Source organism: Apodemus sylvaticus, chromosome 13 (assembly GCF_947179515.1).
Source record: "Apodemus sylvaticus chromosome 13, mApoSyl1.1, whole genome shotgun sequence".
Lineage (NCBI taxonomy): Eukaryota > Metazoa > Chordata > Mammalia > Rodentia > Muridae > Apodemus > Apodemus sylvaticus.
The window spans coordinates 80,465,479-80,483,262 of NC_067484.1; the positions used below are offsets into that span (position 1 = coordinate 80,465,479).

Below are 17,784 nucleotides of genomic sequence, written 5' to 3' on the forward strand. Positions count from 1 at the left end.
ATGATTAACAAACAAAACCAGCTGTTTGCACCTCTTGTGCTAAAGCTAATGCAGAAGTAGTAGCACTGGCTTTGGGAGATATGAGAGAAATGGTACCAACAATGATCAGCTCAACCATACACTTGCTCCTTCCCAGCGCATGATCTAATTCTTGCAATATTTGTAAGCCTTTTTCAGAACACACAGGTTCAGATAATTTACAGGAATCATAATAAAAGCCGGCTAATGTGCTACCATTATAGACTATCATACAGCACAGAAACAATTGGACAAAAGACAATTAAACAAGAAACACCGAGCTCATTATCAACACCAGTAACAAAGGTAACATCCCAATTAGTAAAAGACTAGGTGAGGGTAACACAGGATGTGAGCCCGAAGTTAATCCTGGAGGTGCTCCCTACGTGCTCCTCTCAGCTTCAGAGACTCAAAGCGCCCTTGCTTTAAACAGACTATACCACACCGCACCACAATGCACTGCACCACAAAATAAAACAAAACTTTCTCCTATCCAGCAGGCTACTCTATGAACATTAGCCATCTAGGTTTCTTCAGATTCAAATCAGAGAATTTGTTTGGCTCCACTGAGGTTCCTGAGCTGTGGTCTTGAACTATAATTAAAGGGCTAACCTCATTTGCTTTTCTTCCAGAGCACTGTCTGTGCTCTGATACACGGTATAAGGTTACAAATGATTCTGCTAGGTTCCTCCCAGGGACCTAGCAATGGCTTACAAGACCTGCCATTACCTGCTACTGCTACCTCCACCCCCCTCCTTCTCCTCTCCTCTCCTCTCCTCTCCTCTCCTCTCCCCCTCCTCTTCTCTCCCCTCCCCACCACCCTCCTCTCCTCTCCCCTCCCCACCACCCTCCTCTCCTCTCCTCCCTCTCCTCTTTTCTCCCCTCCCTACCACCCTCCTCTTCTCTCCCTTCCCCACCACCCTCCTCTCCTCTCTTCTCCTCTTCCCTCCCCACCACCCTCCTCTCCCCTCCTCTCCCCTCCCTACCACCCTCCTCTCCTCTCCCCTCCCCACCACCCTCCTCTCCTCCTCTCCCCACCCCCTCCTCTCCTCTCCTCCCTTTTCTTTTCTTTTCTTTTCTTTTCTTTTCTTTTTTTTTTTGTAGACCAAGTCTTGATTTTTTATTACTTAAAAAGCTGCATTTATTTTGCTTTCTGACTCTGAGCTTGTGGCTTCAACACTTTCACCACGATCTTCTGCTCCTCAATAAGGAAAGCCCGCTTGATCCTGTCACGGACACACTTGGCACACATGGAGCCACCATAGGCCCTGCTGATGTGCTTCTTTGTCTTAGACAATCTCATAAGAACTTTGGGTCTCACAGCACGAACCCCTCGCAGTCGGCCTGGGCACACGCCACATGCTGATTTAGGTGCCTTCCCAACCTTCTTGGTGTAAAGGTAAACAATCCTGTTGCCAGGGGTTCGAGACAGCCTAGTTTTGTTAGAGGCTGTATTGTAGGAGAGCCTACTACGGTATGTCAATTGCTGGACCATCCTGAGTGCCTCTGAGCACCGTCCCCAGAAGAGTCTCCTCCCTTTTCTGATCTCAAGGCTCTGCTCCTGTCTGCCTGCCTCTACACCTTCTCCAGGTCCTCACTCCAATCCCTTTCCCCAAATAAACTTCCTTTATACCAGATCTGTTGCACAGATCTGGTATAAAGATCAGGGGGACACATGACATGGGCCCACCCACCTGCACCTGGAAGCAGATGAGGACTTAAGTTGTTGCTAGGTTCCTGGGAGAAGCCTAGTGGAACAGCTTGCAAGGTAACACAGAGTGTCTGAAATGGTTATGTATCCTGGTATCTTCAGGTAAGAAAATAATTTATCTAGTCCCTGTTACTCCACCTAGCTTGGAAGCCAAAACTCCTGATAATTATCTGAATTAAAAATGATTTAAGTATATGTCTTGAGAAAAGATCTTTCTTGTGTATTAGGGTTTTGTCACTGGAGACATTTGACATTTGTCTGCAAGTGTTCATTGTTTTGTTTGAATGTTACAGAATCTTTTGAAAACTAATTTAGGATTGTATTTTGGAGTGCCAGAACCTAATAAATTTCTCAGAATACCCACATTAATGTTGTAATTACAAATATGCTTGCTAATCGTATAACGACAATTCATCCTTCTAGCTGCCCAAGGAGAAAGAGGACAAATACAGTATTTGTTGAATGAAAGAGATCTCAGTGACAAATAATCAAGTTTTAAGTGTATGAATGCAATCCAAGTGAATAAATTTTAACTAACAGAGGCACCAGTATACAACACACACTAGCCCTATTCCTAACATTGTAATATAATTTACATGTAAGCTAAACAAGCAGAAATAGGTCACGCAGTTGATCCGCCACGAGGGTTTCCACAGCACAGGCATGGGAAGAGCAGCAGAAAGGCACTGACCCACCATGCCAAAGGGGAAACACAATGCTTTCATTTAGAAATCAACATTAGCTCTCAGGAAAGGAAAGAGAGCGTGACTCAAAAAGTTAAAAGTTGAAAAGTTCTTGGTTTCTCTATCCAACAAAGAGATTACAAGGCTGAAATCCCTTTGAAAGGGAGGAGTGAGTGGAAAGCAGACAGAAAAATTGTAGAGATTCCAATGCAAGAATTGCAGGAATTTTTAGAATTATCTTTAAAGTGCTCTCATTAAATATAAAAGAATCCAAACTAGTGCTTCTTAGTTCCTTCCCTTAGTCTCCCTGCTCAATAACCTCGCTGCACATTCTATTGAAGAATATGAGCCACAGGGAACCCTGGGCTCTTCAGACAACTAAAGCAGCAACTTCTGGGATCCGCACCTTCTTCTCTCCTGATGTAGTGGATTAGCTCTGATCCTTCCCATCTTCTTTGAACCTCAACACCTGGAGGACCTAAGGACTTCTATGTTGGGGGATGTTTTTGTGCTCTGTGTATTCAGATGCTGATCACACAGCATAGGAATTGTGCCCAGAGATCTGGTTGTAGTCTAGATGCATTATCAAGCATCTCCTTTTCTCAATATTGTGTAAATATTGTTTTCCATTACCTCTGATTGGTTACTAAAGAGCTGATCAGCCAATATCTTGGTAAGAGAGGAGAGTTAAGGTCAGACGTTTGATCCCAGTGTAGATCTGCAAGTGTTCATTGTTTTGTTTGAATGTTACAGAAAGTTTTGAAAACTAATTTAAGATTGTATTCTAGAGTGCCAGAATCTAACAGATTTCTCAGAATACCCACGTTAATGTTATAATTACTAATATACTTGCTAATCATATAAAGACAATTCATACTTCTAGTTGCCCAAGGAGAAAAAGGATCACAGTATGGATCATCCCAAGATGAGAGAGGAGAGGAGAGGAGGGATGACTGAGGGAGGAAGGAGGAGGGAGAAGGGAGGAGGGAGGAAGGAAGAGGGAGGAGGAAGTAGAAAGGTTGCCAGAAGAGAGTTGAAGACACCAATGAAGCAAGAATAGTCAGGGCACAACCAAGATGGCAGGTAATACTACTTGACTTGGAAGTTGCAGGGAAATAGGGCAATCCAGCATAGTTGGTTTAGGATAGCTCAGTATCTATCTGCCCAGCTATAGTACAATAAGCTCATTAATAAAAATCCCAGGTTTTCATGTTGTTATTTAAGAGCAAGGGTTGGCATAGAAAAGCCCTGTACATTTACACTTCTATCATTTGTCTGTCTTCTCTGTTCTCTCCTCTCAACTGATTCATTCCCTTCACTGTCCAAGCATGTACTTGTTAATATCTTCCAACATTTGAAAACCTTCTTTTGTAAGATTTACAAATGTCGAGGAAACAATGAAAAGCAAATCATCATTCTGTAATCCTGGCTCTAGCCAATCATCATCAGTAGCTACCATAATCAAGTGAAAGACTGATGGGGACTTCATAACAGATCTGGATGACATTACTTATGGCTACTGACCGACCTGAAAATCACTAGTACCCATTTCTTTCCTGATATGTAACCACAGAGGGTACATAGTCAGCATGACCTATGAAAGATCCTATGAAAAACTTCAACTTAACAAAACCTCCAGATAAACCTGTCAGAGACAAAAGAAGCTTCAAGTATCTGATCAGCTAAGAATCAGAATGTGTAAAACTTTATGACAAATGACTCAGTTATTTAGACAAATAAAAAGGAAGAAAATTGTAACAGATTTTTAAATAAAATGCTTAAAAGATCTCTCAGGTACATGCTATATGTGGTAGTCTGAATAAGAATGGTTCCCACAGGCTCAGGTATGTGACTACCTGTTCATTAGGGAGTGGGTTAGTGGACAGGGATGAGGAGGTGTGACCGTGTTAAAGGAGATGTGGCCTTGTTGGAAGAAGCGTGTCCCTGGTGTGAGCTTTGGGGTTTTCAAATGCTCAGGCCAGCCCCAGTGTCTCTCTCTCTTCCTGCTGCCTGTGGATCCAAATGCAGAACTCTCAGGTACAAGGCCTGGCTGTGTATTGGCATGCTCTCCTGTATGAGGATAAAGGTCTAAACCTCTTAAACTGCAAGCCAGCCCCAGTTAAATGCTCTCTTTTGTAAGAGGTGCCATGGCCATGGTGTCCCATCATGGCAATAGAACACTAAGATCTATATTTGAATAGTAATTCAAAGATCAATGGCAAGCATGTACTTTTTGAACGAATACAAAATGGAACACTGAAGGATTGTTAGTTAAGGGATTATTATTTTGTCAGGATAATGATGTAGTTTTGTTTTAAAAATCTAATTTGTCAGAATATACAGAATAATTTATTGGCAAAAAACCATGATGTCTGGATCTGATTTAAAATATTCATAGAAGTCCTATAGGCTCATGTGGTAGTGGTAGTGACCTGGGCATGGGGCAGCAGTAAGCCTGGCCCAGGTGTGCCAGACCATATGCTACCCTGCTCCTACCCTGGGTTCTATAGCCTGATGCTGTTCAGGGCCTCTCCTAGTTGGACTATGGTGAACTAGTTCCTGGACTGGAACATGCTCGGAAGTTCCTGTGACCAAGTGTTCGCTGCCTTCTGGCAATGGTACCAGAATCACTATGCAAAACATGTGAAGTAAAAATAGTACACTTTAGACTGGGAAGTGACCCATGACAAGAGGCTTCTCTCATGGAGACTCCTGAGCAAGACCAACAGAATGCCACACTGGGCAGAGCTACTGTTTCCTGCTGGCATTACTTAGGTGGTATTACAGAATACCACCTAAGGACTCAACTGTGGGCCCACAGAATCAGACCATGAGTATCTTCATCCAGAACAGCAACCATGCCTAGCTAATGGTAGTGGAAGAATGATGTGTTTACCATGTGAACTCTGATAAAAGCAGCTAGATCAAAATTTATTGGGGAACCTGGGTTTACATAACAATTTGTCTGAGTTAGGGTCTCTATTGCTGTGAAGAGACAGCATGACTGAGGCAACTCTTATAAAGGACATTGGGGCCGGCTTACAGGATCTGAGGTTCAGTCAATTATCATCATGGTGAAAAGCATGGCAGTGTTCAGGCAGGCATGGCGTTGGAGGAGCTGAGAGTTCCACATTTTGTTCTGAAGGTAAACAGGAGAAGACTGACTTTCAGGGAGCTAGGAGGTGTGACTCAAAGCCTACTCCTACAGTGACACATTTCCTCTAACAAGGCCACACCTACTCCAACAAGGCTACATCTCCTAATAGTACTCTTCCCTGGGCCAACAATATTCAAACCACCACACTGTTCCAGAATTTGGTCTTGCTGGGTTCAAAGCAATGTGACCAAGACTAAGGATGTTGAATACATCTCGGCTAAGCTACCTGGTACAAATGGAAAAAAAACACCACAGCTCTTTTAATCCATTTCCCTTCTTTAGCAACCATCCTAAGGGGTCTCTCTTCCTGGGAAGCTTTTGAGGCAGCTATGCAAGGTCTCAAGTTCTTATTTACTGTGCAGCTGCTATGACTTGGCCTTCTCAGCCCTGTTCTTTTTCAACTGTTTTCCCTGAGGCCACCATATAACCTGCGTTGGACAAATGCAGTAGACTCTGAGGCTTAGTCTGTGGAAATGACCTTACCTTTCCCTCTTTGCTCCTGGGGTCATAGTACTCCTGATACTGCTCTTGGATTCAGAACAACCGTGCATTTCTTCTTGCTTTGGGGCCATCCTCAATAATCCTTTTGTTCACCCTCCCTAATTTCAAAGAGTTGAGATTACTCAGTGCTCAGAGGCTCATTTTCTTCCTTTGAGGTGACCTCAGTATCTTGTGTCAAATTTCAATTCTTCTTTATTCTCAAAGCACTTTAAACTTAATTTTCCCTAAAATTTCTCACTGTTGCCCTACAACTATCTATTTCCTCATAGCTAAAATCTTCCTTTTCTAATTTTTCCATTACAACAAACAAATGTGCATACATGCAAGCCAACAAACAACACATTTTCATCCATTATGCCACTGAAACCCCAAACTACAGTGTCATGCTTGAGACCACCTGAGAAGACCTTGTTGGCTTTATACCCTAAACACATTATGGTACTGACTGCTCTTATTCTATTTCAGTCCCTGGGTCCCAATCACCTTGGGCTATTATCTATGCACTACAGCCTCAAGGGTTCTTATTCTTACCCCCACTCTTCACCACATGAAGTCAGTTTGTGCACAAAGCACCTTCTGTCAACTCCCTCCAATTGTATGCCTTCGCATTTGTAGTACAGAACAGCTATCAAGGGTAACCACATGGCTAATTTATGTGCCACCTTGGCTGAGAAATGGTGCCCAGTTTGACCAAGCTCTGATGTACATGTTGCTATGAATGTATTTTTTTGGATGTATTTAACATTTGCAGTCACTTAACTTGCTTTAAATAAAGCACTTTTCCTCCATGATGTAGATGCATCTCTCCTAATGTGTTAAAGACCTCAAGATAAAAGACTTTAGGAAACAAACAAAACAAAACAAACCCAGCAATTACCACAGCACCACACTTGAGAGATTACAGGAGGAGGAATGCCACTTCAGACTACAGCACAGCAGCTCTGCCCGAGTTCTGAGTCAGTGGACTGCCCTCTAGGTCTGAAACTTTTAGCCACTATGAGTTGCGTAAGACAATTCCTTCAAAATTCATTATATTTTCTCTATTGTCTTTGGTTTTCTGAAGAGTTCTCATAAGTACATGCTGTAAGACTCTGGCTTTTCCTTCCCTCTTTTCAGTCTTCAATTTTAGAAATGCTATTGCTCCCTCAGACTCTTCCCCAATTCCTTCTCAAAGAAAAGACACATATCATGTTTACCTATACTGCGAGGATAGTTTAAGAGAAACAGTTGCATATTAACCACCTTCCCATTCTTCTCCTGGCTAACTATTCCTCATCATGCTAGAGATGAACTAATGCCTTCAGAAGAGCCATCCTAACTCTACTATCTAAGGTTAGATCACAAGGCTGACTTTTAGTTCATAATCCTCTTCTCTTTCCTTTCATAGCATTGGTCATAATGTCCAGGATTTTTTTTTATGAGTCTGCCGGGCGTGTCTCTGCATTAGACTGGAAACCGTGAGGACAAGAACCAGCAGCTTTCTTTGTTTTGCCAGGGTCCTTCATGCCATGCACTCAGTAAACAAGATGTCAGATTACAATGTTCTGATGATTTCTTAAACATTTTAGTTATTCATAGAAAAATAAGAGTGTGAACGTGGTGGCCTAGTCCTGTAATCCCAGCAGGTGAAGCACAGAGGCGGAGAACAGAGTACTGCTACCACTTTCAAGGTGGCCTCACTTCTACATAGTCTCAAGTCACTCAGGGCTATAGCATGGCTGCATAGTGAGATTCTGCCTCAAAAGTTACAGAAAGAATGTTTACATTTATAAAACGTCTGCCTAACATAAAGACAACAAATGGCAGAAATGTTGATGTGGATGTGGGGAGCTCTTACTCACTGTAAGGTTAAGTGCAAAATGCTGTAGCCATTAGTGGTGAAAAGTCTCAAAAAGAAAAAAATAGACTCTCTCTCTCTCTCTCTCTCTCTCTCTCTCTCTCTCTCTCCCTCCCTCCCTCCTTCCCTCCCTCCCTCCCTCCCTCTCCACACACACACATGACTCAGCTACATTATGTTTTCTATGTTTTGACCCAAAGGACTCTATATTTTACCATATATACTCTATATTTTACTCTATATTTTTTCTATGGACAGAACAACTAGAAAATGGAAACAGTCTAGATGTCCATAAATTAGTAAATGGATAAGAAAAAAAGTGATACATATATACAATGGCCCTAAAGAAAAATAAAATAAGGAAAACCTCAGGAAAATGAATAGAGCTAGAGAATACCTTTGTTAGGGCTCTATCTAAACTCCGCCCCACAATTACCTGCCAACACCCAGGTATGCCCTGCCCCACAGTTGCCTGGCAACAGCCAGGTAGGCCTGGTCTATAAAAGAGGGTGCTAGGTCCCTCTCTCTCTTCTCTCTTATTCCTCTTACCTCTCTGCCCTCTTGGGCTCTCCTCACCTCCCCCTCTCTCCACATGGCCATGGCCGGCCTCCACATCTCTACTTTCTCCCTCTCTCTGCCTCTACTATCCCTTTAACTCCCATCCCCTGCCCTGAATAAACTCTACTCTATACCATGTCTAGTCCCTTGGGGGAAGGCATCCCTTCCCCCACCCCACCTTGTACCATTCTCTCTAAACCTCTTTCTCTTTTTCATAACAATGGTGCTGAAACCTGGGAAATAACCCTGAGTAAGGTAACCTAGAAAGACAAACACTGCACATTTTCCCTTGTTTGTGGGTCTTACGCTAGAATCTCTACATTTGAATGTATAACTTGGAGTAAGTATGGAAGCAAGAAAAGCAGCCGGGGACCATTGGAAGGGGCAGGGAGAAAGAGCTGGGGTAGGGAATAGCAGGACACAGGTACCAGACATCGAGTGGGAAAAGGGATACACGGGGGTTGGGTGGGGGGGGGAGGGGGAGAGAGAGAGAGAGAGAGAGAGAGAGAGAGAGAGAGAGAGAGAGAGAGAGAGAGAGAATATGAATTGGATTTACTGCCCACAGGGAGATAATGACCTCTCTAGGGGCCATAAACTACCCAACAGTACTCACATTGCCTTGCTCAAGGAGCTTCTGAGAGAACCAAACCAACAGGCTATTGCCATCGCTCAAGGCCACCTGCCATTCCTTGAGTGAGACTCTACTGCTGAAGACATTACACACTTTTGTGGATCCTGGTGGCCTCCTCCTAAGGACCAGCTCTTAAAGTGTCAGGCAGTGCCATGCAAGAGAGGAGTTCCAAGGAAAGAACCAAAGGATTCAGGTTATTTTTGCTGCAAAGCTGCTGTAAGTCCCACAGGAAGCACACCAGCAGAAGTCCTGCGGGGGTGGGGGTGGGGGGGTGGGTTTATTCCTAACAAAGGGGTTCGCGCCTCACTTTGAGTGGTCAGAGGTTGTTGGCCTACATTCTTATGCATGGCTGGCTAACTGAAAAAGGCACATCTGTTAAGCAAAATTAACTTTTACCTTAGAAAAATGCTGACTGAGGGACACATTTTTTTTTCCTTTTGCCAGATGGTACCTTTATTAATTTATTTAAAGATGGAAATTTATTTGTTTCATTTAACTCCATGATAAGACTGTAGATTTTACTTTTATTTCCTACATTTTGGATTTGTCTGGAACACTGTATTCCTGAACTAGCAGTAATATGGCTGTCTGCACATAACTTGCATTAAACCATACAGCTATGCTAACATGGATAGGGAAAGTTTCATGAGCCTGCACTCCTACTTGAAGAGCTACAGGCAGCCAATGGATACTCAAGGGGAATCAGTATTTTGTTTTTTCAGGGAAGAGCCCCTTGGTAGCTTGGTAGCACGCCCATGTGGTTAGCCTTAAATCCATGTACACATGGGCAACACTAACCAGAAAACCCCACAAATTTGAGAGGGTGTAGGAGATACACGTAGGGGTTGAAGGGGTTAAGAGGAAAAGGGAATGGAGAAAAAGATATAAATACAGTGTATTCGTATATGAAACTCTAAAAACAATAAAAAAGATAGAGTATGTTTACATTATAAAGGTTCAACCATATAAAATTATACTAAGAAAGGTCCCTTCTATATTCCATTTCTCCCCTCAAATGGCAGCCCTATTCCCTGTCTCAAAAGCCAGAGCTAACAGTCTAGTGCATAAGATTCTAAACAACTTCTAAAATGCACGTGCGCACATGCACACACATTTTCATGTAAATACATATACAGAATGAAACTGGCTATGCTTATATGCATTTATCATGTGTTTTCATTCATTAGCATATTTAAAAGATCTCTGCAAATGTGGCATTGGGCTCTATGTAATTCCTTTTTTAAATTAATTATTTTATTTATTCACATCCCAAATGTTGCCCTCCCTTTCGGGTCCCCCTTCCAGAGTTCTTCACCCCATCTTCCCTCCCTGTCACCTCTGAGAGGGTCCTCCCATTCCCCTTCTTGGGGCATCAAGTCTCGACAGGGTTAGGGCCATCCTCTCCCATTAGGGCTAGACAAGATAGTCAAGTCTTCTGCTACATATGTGCCAGGAGCCTCAGACCAGCCCATGCATGTTCCTTGGTTTTGGGCTTAGTCTTTGTGATCTCCCCGGCATCCAGGTTAGTTGACATTGTTGGGTCGTCCTATGGTTGTCTGTAAGTATTTGCATATGTCTCAGTCAGCTGCTGGTAGAGCCTCTCAGAGAACAGCCATTCTAGGTTCCTGTCTTCAAGCACAATATAGTATCAGTAATAGGATCAGGGTTTGGTGCCTACTCATGGAATGGATCCCAAGTTGGGACAGTCACTGGTCAGACATTCCTTCAGTCTCTGCTCCATTTTTGTTCCTAAATTTCTTTTAAATAGGAACAATTTTGGGTTGAAAATTTTGCAGGTGGGTTGGTGTCCCCATCTCTCCACTGGCGGGGGGGGGGGATGTCTAACTACTGGAGGTCTCTTAAGGTCCCTTTTCCCCACTGTTGGACATTTTGTCCAAGGTCACCCATATTGGGTCCTGGGAGCTTCCTGCATTCCAGGTCTCTGGGACTTTCTGGAGACTTCTCCTCCCCCGCCATGCCCACAGCTGCAGATTTCTATTCATTACCCCATCCTTTGAGCTTCTCTCCTGTCTCCCCTGCCCCCTCCTGCCCTCTTTCTTCTCTCCACTCAGGTCCCTCTCCCCCTCTGCTTCCCATGTTAATTTTATTCTCCCTTCTAACAAGAACTGAAGTATCCTCACTTGAGCCTTCCTTTTTGTTTAACTTCTTATGGTCTGTGGGATATATCATGGGTATTCTATACTTTCTCAGAAAATTGGGAATAGTTCTATCTGAAAACCCAGCTATACAGCTTTTAGGCATATACCCAAAAGATGCCCCACCATACCTCACCATGCCCCACAGGATATGTGCTCCACTATGTTCATAACAGCCTTATTCATAATAGCCAGAAGCTGGAAACAACTCAGATGTCCCTCAACCAAAGAATGCATACAGAAAATGTGGTTCATTTACAATGTGGAATATTATTCAACTATTAAAAATCAAGGACATCATAAATTTTATAGGCAAATGGATGGTTCTAGAAAATACCATCCTGAGTGAGGTAACCCAGACCAAAAATGACATGCATGATATGCACTCATTGATAAGTGGATATCAGCCAAAAAGTACAAAAATACCCATGACATACCCCACAGGCTGTAAGAAGTTAAACAAGGAGGGTGTGTGTAATTCTAAGTCAGAGAAGCGTGTCCTCTCTTAGGGATCCCACTGTCCGGATGTTAAAGAATCCCAACAACTTGCACTTACTACAGCTAATTGTGTGTTTAGCATTACTGTTCTGGTTGTTTTTCAGAGAGTAAAGAAAACAAACACTGGATTGTCAGTGTTGATTCTAGGACAATTTTCTTGAAAACATGCTTATTATCCACCAATCTTCAATTTCTACTATACTGAGGTGGTTTCAGACCTGGGACTAAGGACTGAGGCGCATATTTTACATATCAAAGCAGAGAGACCTGGCCTTCAGGTTCTCCCAAGCATCTCTCAGTCCCTATGCAGCCTGGCATACCCTGCTCCCAACCCTGAACTTTACAGTGCAAGGTATAGGCTGCCTTTTCCCCAGAGGCTCCTCCCTATATAACCCAGACATTTTGCTCTGTCTATCTGTCTGTCTGTCTGTCCCCCTCTGTGCCCTTTCTTTCTCTTCCCCTACCTTGATTCTCTCTCCCCATGGTTACCTACCTGGCCTCAGACCTTGGGACCAGTGCACTTGCCTAAGAACAATTTCTCAATAAACTTGTATTTAATATAATCTAATCTGGCTTGAATTGGCTTGTTTCACGGGCAGAGAAATAACTTAACAGTATGTTAACAAGCTTCAAAATGGCAGCACAGATACAGGTTCAGGAGCTACAGCTAAAATAAAAAGTAGAACTATTTTACCATACCATGAACATCCACATCCTGAAAGATCTAGCATCTCTTCTTTTTGATACTGCATTTGGTAGGTATGTCATATCCCTGTGGCAGGTTTGTTTCCTTCTCATATCCATGCCAAGCTGTCTTCAGCGGGAGTAAGACAGTGTTTCAGCAGGGATGTTTCAGGGGCGGAGCAAGCACAGACTCTCACCATTACTGGGTCTACAAACAGCTACAACTAAAATGAAACTTGAAACTTTTAATTTCACTTTTGTGGTTTCTCTCTGGTTTGTGTTTGGCACCATGACTCTGCTGTTTACCAGGGCTTCCAGCGTCATCATCGGCTATAAGAAGTCTCACCAGGGCCTATACCAGGATGCTTAGCCAGCAAACTGTGTACTAAATAAAATCTTTCTTTATAAGGTTTGTGTGCATCAGGTATTTGTTTTGGCAGCATAAAATAAGCTCTAAGTCACATGACAATTCTGGATCCGGAGAGGTACAGAGAGGGAAGGAGGAACTATGGAGAAGCTAGCAATCTTTTCGAAGGTTTTGTGATTTAAAGATGATACTGTCATAGTTGTCTTAGTAGGGTTTATCATAGCTTCACTATGATATTTCTGATACAGCTCCAAGTTAATAGTACTTTTAAAACATTCCATTTAAGGTAACAGTGAGAGGCCAGGATCCAAAGTTGGATGAAGAATATGAATTCTGTTGTGGCAATGTATAATTATGTGATCGTGGGGAAATTGCTGATTTTTCTAATCTTCAGTTGTTTCATCTATAAATGGAAGTAAAAAACAATACCTACATTTCTGATGGTTTATGATTATATATCTACAGTGCTTAGCACAATGTCCACCCTATAGTTAATCCTCAATATAAAGCTATTACTTTTATTATTTAAATTGTTGTAATGATGAAATGGATATCCAGAGAAAGGAAAGTTTGACAGAAAACATGAGAAACAAAATGAAACACTCACGCATCTCCAGTTAATAATGACATTAAAGCAACATGTCATCAAATTATGACATGAATCCAGAGTGAAAGACCAGAATGACACACAGGTGTCTCTACCTAAGATGCTGGCAAATCATCTGCATGGGAGAATTTTCTGAATGGAAAATTGTTGTAATTATTATCCTGGGGGTTTGCTACACCCCCTTGTTTCCTTTAAATATCTATTAGGGGTTTCTACCCTATTTTAGACCATCTCATTCTCAGATAAAAGACACAGAAACTTTTAGATTTATAACATGTTTAAAAGCACCATAGCTAGGCAGAGATCAACCCTCTGTGCTGTCCTGCCTACTTCCCCATGGCGATCCTCAGGATATCCCTTGCCGTGCTCCCCCTGGGTAGCTTGTACTCCTCCGTCAGGCCTGCCGGCATTGCCATGAGCTCACCATCCACTTACCTCATGGGAACGTCCTTCCTCCTTCCCTTGGTCCCATGGTCTGTACCTCAGACCCCAAGCCTGGGAACCACTGCCCAGCTCCCTCTTTTCTGCCCAGGTCAAGCGGTAGGGCATCTTTATTAACCAGTCAGGGAGCAAGGTAGTCACAGCAAAAGCTGGTGTACTGAGAATCCACTCCTCTTGGGGTAGCCGGGTCTTGGGATAAAGTATTTAGCATCTGAATACCTAGCAGCCCCAGACCAGACCAATCCTCTACATTCCCTCCTTTTTGTCTAATAAAAAAGGCTTCCTCTTATAATAACAAGAATTATTAAGTCTATGGTGTAAGAATAACATTCACAGTGTCCAGTCCTGCTGGGCGGTGGTGGCGCACGCCTGTAATCCCAGCACTCTGGGAGGCAGAGGCAGGTGGATTTCGAGGCCAGCCTGGTCTATAGAGTGAGTTCCAGGACAGCCAAGGCTACACAGAGAGACCCTGTCTTGAAAAAAACAAATCCAAAAAATAAAAATAAAAAAAATAATAAAATAAAACCCCACAATGTCCATTTGTATTTGGCAACTTAGGAGGAAGTATTCTATTATCTACCCTATCATGATGAGTCTAGAGTTCTATACTTAAATAATTTTCTCATAACCATCTCAAACATTTAAATCCTCTAACTTTAAAAACTTGCAATTACCAGCCTTAAAATACCTGTTTAAAATATTCACCAAACTCCTACAGAAAAATCCTGATATTCAGCAAAAGTGAAAGGAAACATAGAAAAGGATAAAAAATATTACAAATAATTATTTGTAATAATAGAAAAAAAACTCTTAAAAAAACAAAAAAATCTCTTTAAAAAAACCAAAAACCCCAAAAAAATCTGTTTAAAAAATCTCTTAAAAAAACAAAAAAATCTCTTTAAAAAAAACAAACCCCCCAAAAAAATCTCTTAAAAATAATTATTTGTAATAATAGATAATACAAAATGGATCACTTTCCTTCAAAGGAAAAGAATACTTGTAAGGGAAAGTAAAAATATTAAGAACTTGGTGGAGAAATGAGTAAAAAGAACAATATTTGTTAAGTTTTGCTTTTTTGTTTTTTGAGGCAGGGTTTCTCTGTATAGCCCTGGCTGTCCTGGAACTCATTCTGTAGACCAGGCTGGCCTTGAACTCATAAATCCACCTGCCTCTGCCTCCCAAGTGCTGGGATTAATGGCGTGCACCACCACTACCTGGCAAAAGAATAATTTTTTATAGAAAATAAAACGCCAGGGCTGGATAGGAAGCTCAGCAGACACAGTGGAGTGCAGGAAGCCCTGAGATGGACCTCCAGTGCTACGTAACACCAGGTGCAGTGGTGCGTGTCTCTACTTTCAGCATTCTGAAGATGCAGACAGAAGGATCAGAAGTTCAAGGTCATCATTGGTTATGTAACAACCTGGAGGACAGTTTGGGCTATTTAAGACCCTACTTCTAAATGAAGGACTGCATGAGTGAATAAATATAATAAATGGTAATTATAACTACAAGATATTGTTCTCATTATCAGGCTTGATACAGTATAAAATGTTTTGGTTATCTTTTTATTATTAAAATTCTCTTTTAAAGAACTTACAAATGAAAAGTATAATACAATGAAATTAACGATATCCCAAATCTTATCATCTCAATGAGCTTCTATTCTGTTAGAATAGCTTTACACATGTGGAGAGGAGCTTCACATCGGATGCTTTCTTTTTCCCACCCACTTTCACTATCAAATATATTTTTATACACCTATCTATCACCAAAAATGAAAACTCCATGACATAGTTAAAGCTAAATATTTAGCTTTATATTCTTTCAGGAATAAATTATTATCTACTTTTTGAAAGAATGATAAAATAGATACTTTTGAATACCACAGGTAGTCATTTTAAATGAGATTATCTGACCTATCATCCCATCTCTAGGACTTATCCTATAGATAGCTATAGGATAGAAGGAAGAGAAAGAAATAAAGGGACTGTACTTTGTAGTTCTGCCTTCCCATCATGGCTCTTTCAAGTATATGAGTAGCATTTCTCAGAGTTCTAGAAAGGAATTTCCAAGGCAAAGCTCTCAAGATTGATTCAGTTATTTAATTCACAGTATTAAAAAGTTCAGTGGACAAAGCAAGAGTTTGATACTGTAGTTATGATTTACAGCTTGTATACAAAGCACAACCATATCTACACAATGGCTGGTTTCTATACTGTTGTGAAGGTATTGGACTCAGGACTTAGGTCTCATCTTTAACTGCTGTCTATGGTTTCCAGGGAGCCCATGTGGCAGCAGAACTTGAAGGAAGAAACAGCCTCCTGTTCACTCTCCTACTGCCCACCACAGAGGCTTACTTGCCAACCAGGATGATCATTGCACAAACATTTAGGAGTGGAGATCAATCAATGTGATAATGAGATTTTATTCCAGGCAACAGTCATATATCCATATGTGACACCATCAACTAAATTCAAGAAAGCCTGAAGCAACAGGATGTGGGTCATACTGGTCAATTGCCTTGAAGTCTGGCTAACTTGGAAGCTTTTTTCCACAGGCAATACAGTTCAGCAGAAATGTATGGGACCAGAAGCACTTCAGATTTCAGAGATTTAAAATGCTTACTATATATGGATAACCTAAACATCCAAAGTATAAAATTGTCAATATCTGAAACAATTTCACTGTCATGTTAGGACATAAAGGTTTAAGACCTGAGAAAATTTTGGGTTTCAGATATTTGGATCAAGGATGCACAACCAATATTAGGATTTGCATACTAGAAAACACATTAGTTTTCTCCAGGAGTCATCAAGATATTTTGGTGAAAATATGGATCCAGAAGTCTTAATGCTAACAAACAAACAAAAAGCCCTCGTGCATATTCCTCTACTATATATGAGAGCGAGAATGAATGAATGAATGAATGATGGTCTGAATGTAAAACACAAATTAACTAATTAAAAATTTAATAAAATTAGAAATTTAACAACAAAGATGTCATAGAACTTAGAAGTCTGTTCAATGAGGACATTCACTGGAGGAACTATGGGTAAAAGACACATGAGAATGTGATAATTCCAAAGTCAATAAAATACTGATGAGAAAGAAGAAATCTGAAGGGAAAAGTAATGATTTTGAGGGTACATTATTCTTAAGAATAATGTTAAATACATTAAAAGGTATATGTATATATGCTTATAAACTAAACAAAATGCTAATAACTGGAGATATACTGTTATTTTACTTTTCTAATATTCTTTAAGAATACTAAAAATACTGTTGAGAAAAAGTGTTGAATTTCTCAGTGATCCTTTGGTCCTGTTACATACAATTTGAACCATTTTTCCTATGGCAAGGTATGCCTTCACAAAGCCAGCTGTCTGCTGCCAGTGTCTGAGGAGAGCTAGTCCTGCTTGCTTTGGCTAGTGAAGTTTCTCGTAGGTATTAATATATTTGGGACTGATCTTTGAATCCATCTAGACAGGCTATGTATTTTGGTTGGTAAATTTAAAACATTTATAGTCAGGTACATCTTTATAAATATGAACTTTCTCCTTCCATTTAATTGTTCACTTTGTTGGGTTTTCCTTTTTACCTCTAATTATTTTGGTAATTAGGTATGTTGTGTCAGGCTAAAGTTTGATTCCATTTCTCCTTATGTACCTGTTCTTCTAGTGAGTTTTATGTGTTTTTATGATGGTGGTTATCACTTTTTCATTGTAACTTAGGACAATTTTAAAAGTTCTTGTTGCGCTGGTCTGACAGTGGCAAATGCCCACAGTCTCCACAAAAGATTGTCTCTCAGTTCTGAAGGATAGCTGGGCGGTGGTGGTGCACGCCTGTAATCCCAGCACTCTGGGGGGGCAGAGGCAGGCGGATTTCTGAGTTCAAGGCTAGCCTGGTCTACAGAGTTCCAGGACAGCCAGGGCTAT

The 17,784-nt window shown here is 41.3% G+C and overlaps 2 protein-coding genes across 3 annotated transcripts in view; both read right to left on the reverse strand.

The window, feature by feature from the left end:
- Nucleotides 1-17,784, reverse strand: part of Kiaa1328 (KIAA1328 ortholog) — a 257,014-nt gene that overhangs the window by 6,483 nt on the left and 232,747 nt on the right. The window lies entirely within an intron of this gene.
- Nucleotides 1,154-1,540, reverse strand: LOC127664191 (60S ribosomal protein L34-like). The gene has a single exon (XM_052156060.1). It carries the CDS (start codon nt 1,511-1,513, stop codon nt 1,160-1,162), a length of 354 nt encoding a protein of 117 aa, XP_052012020.1. The 5' UTR covers nt 1,514-1,540; the 3' UTR covers nt 1,154-1,159.

Coding starts and splice junctions, on each gene's coding strand:
- LOC127664191 (XM_052156060.1), bottom strand. CDS start 1,513: ATGGTCCAGCAATTGACATACCGTAGTAGGCTCTCCTACAATACAGCC.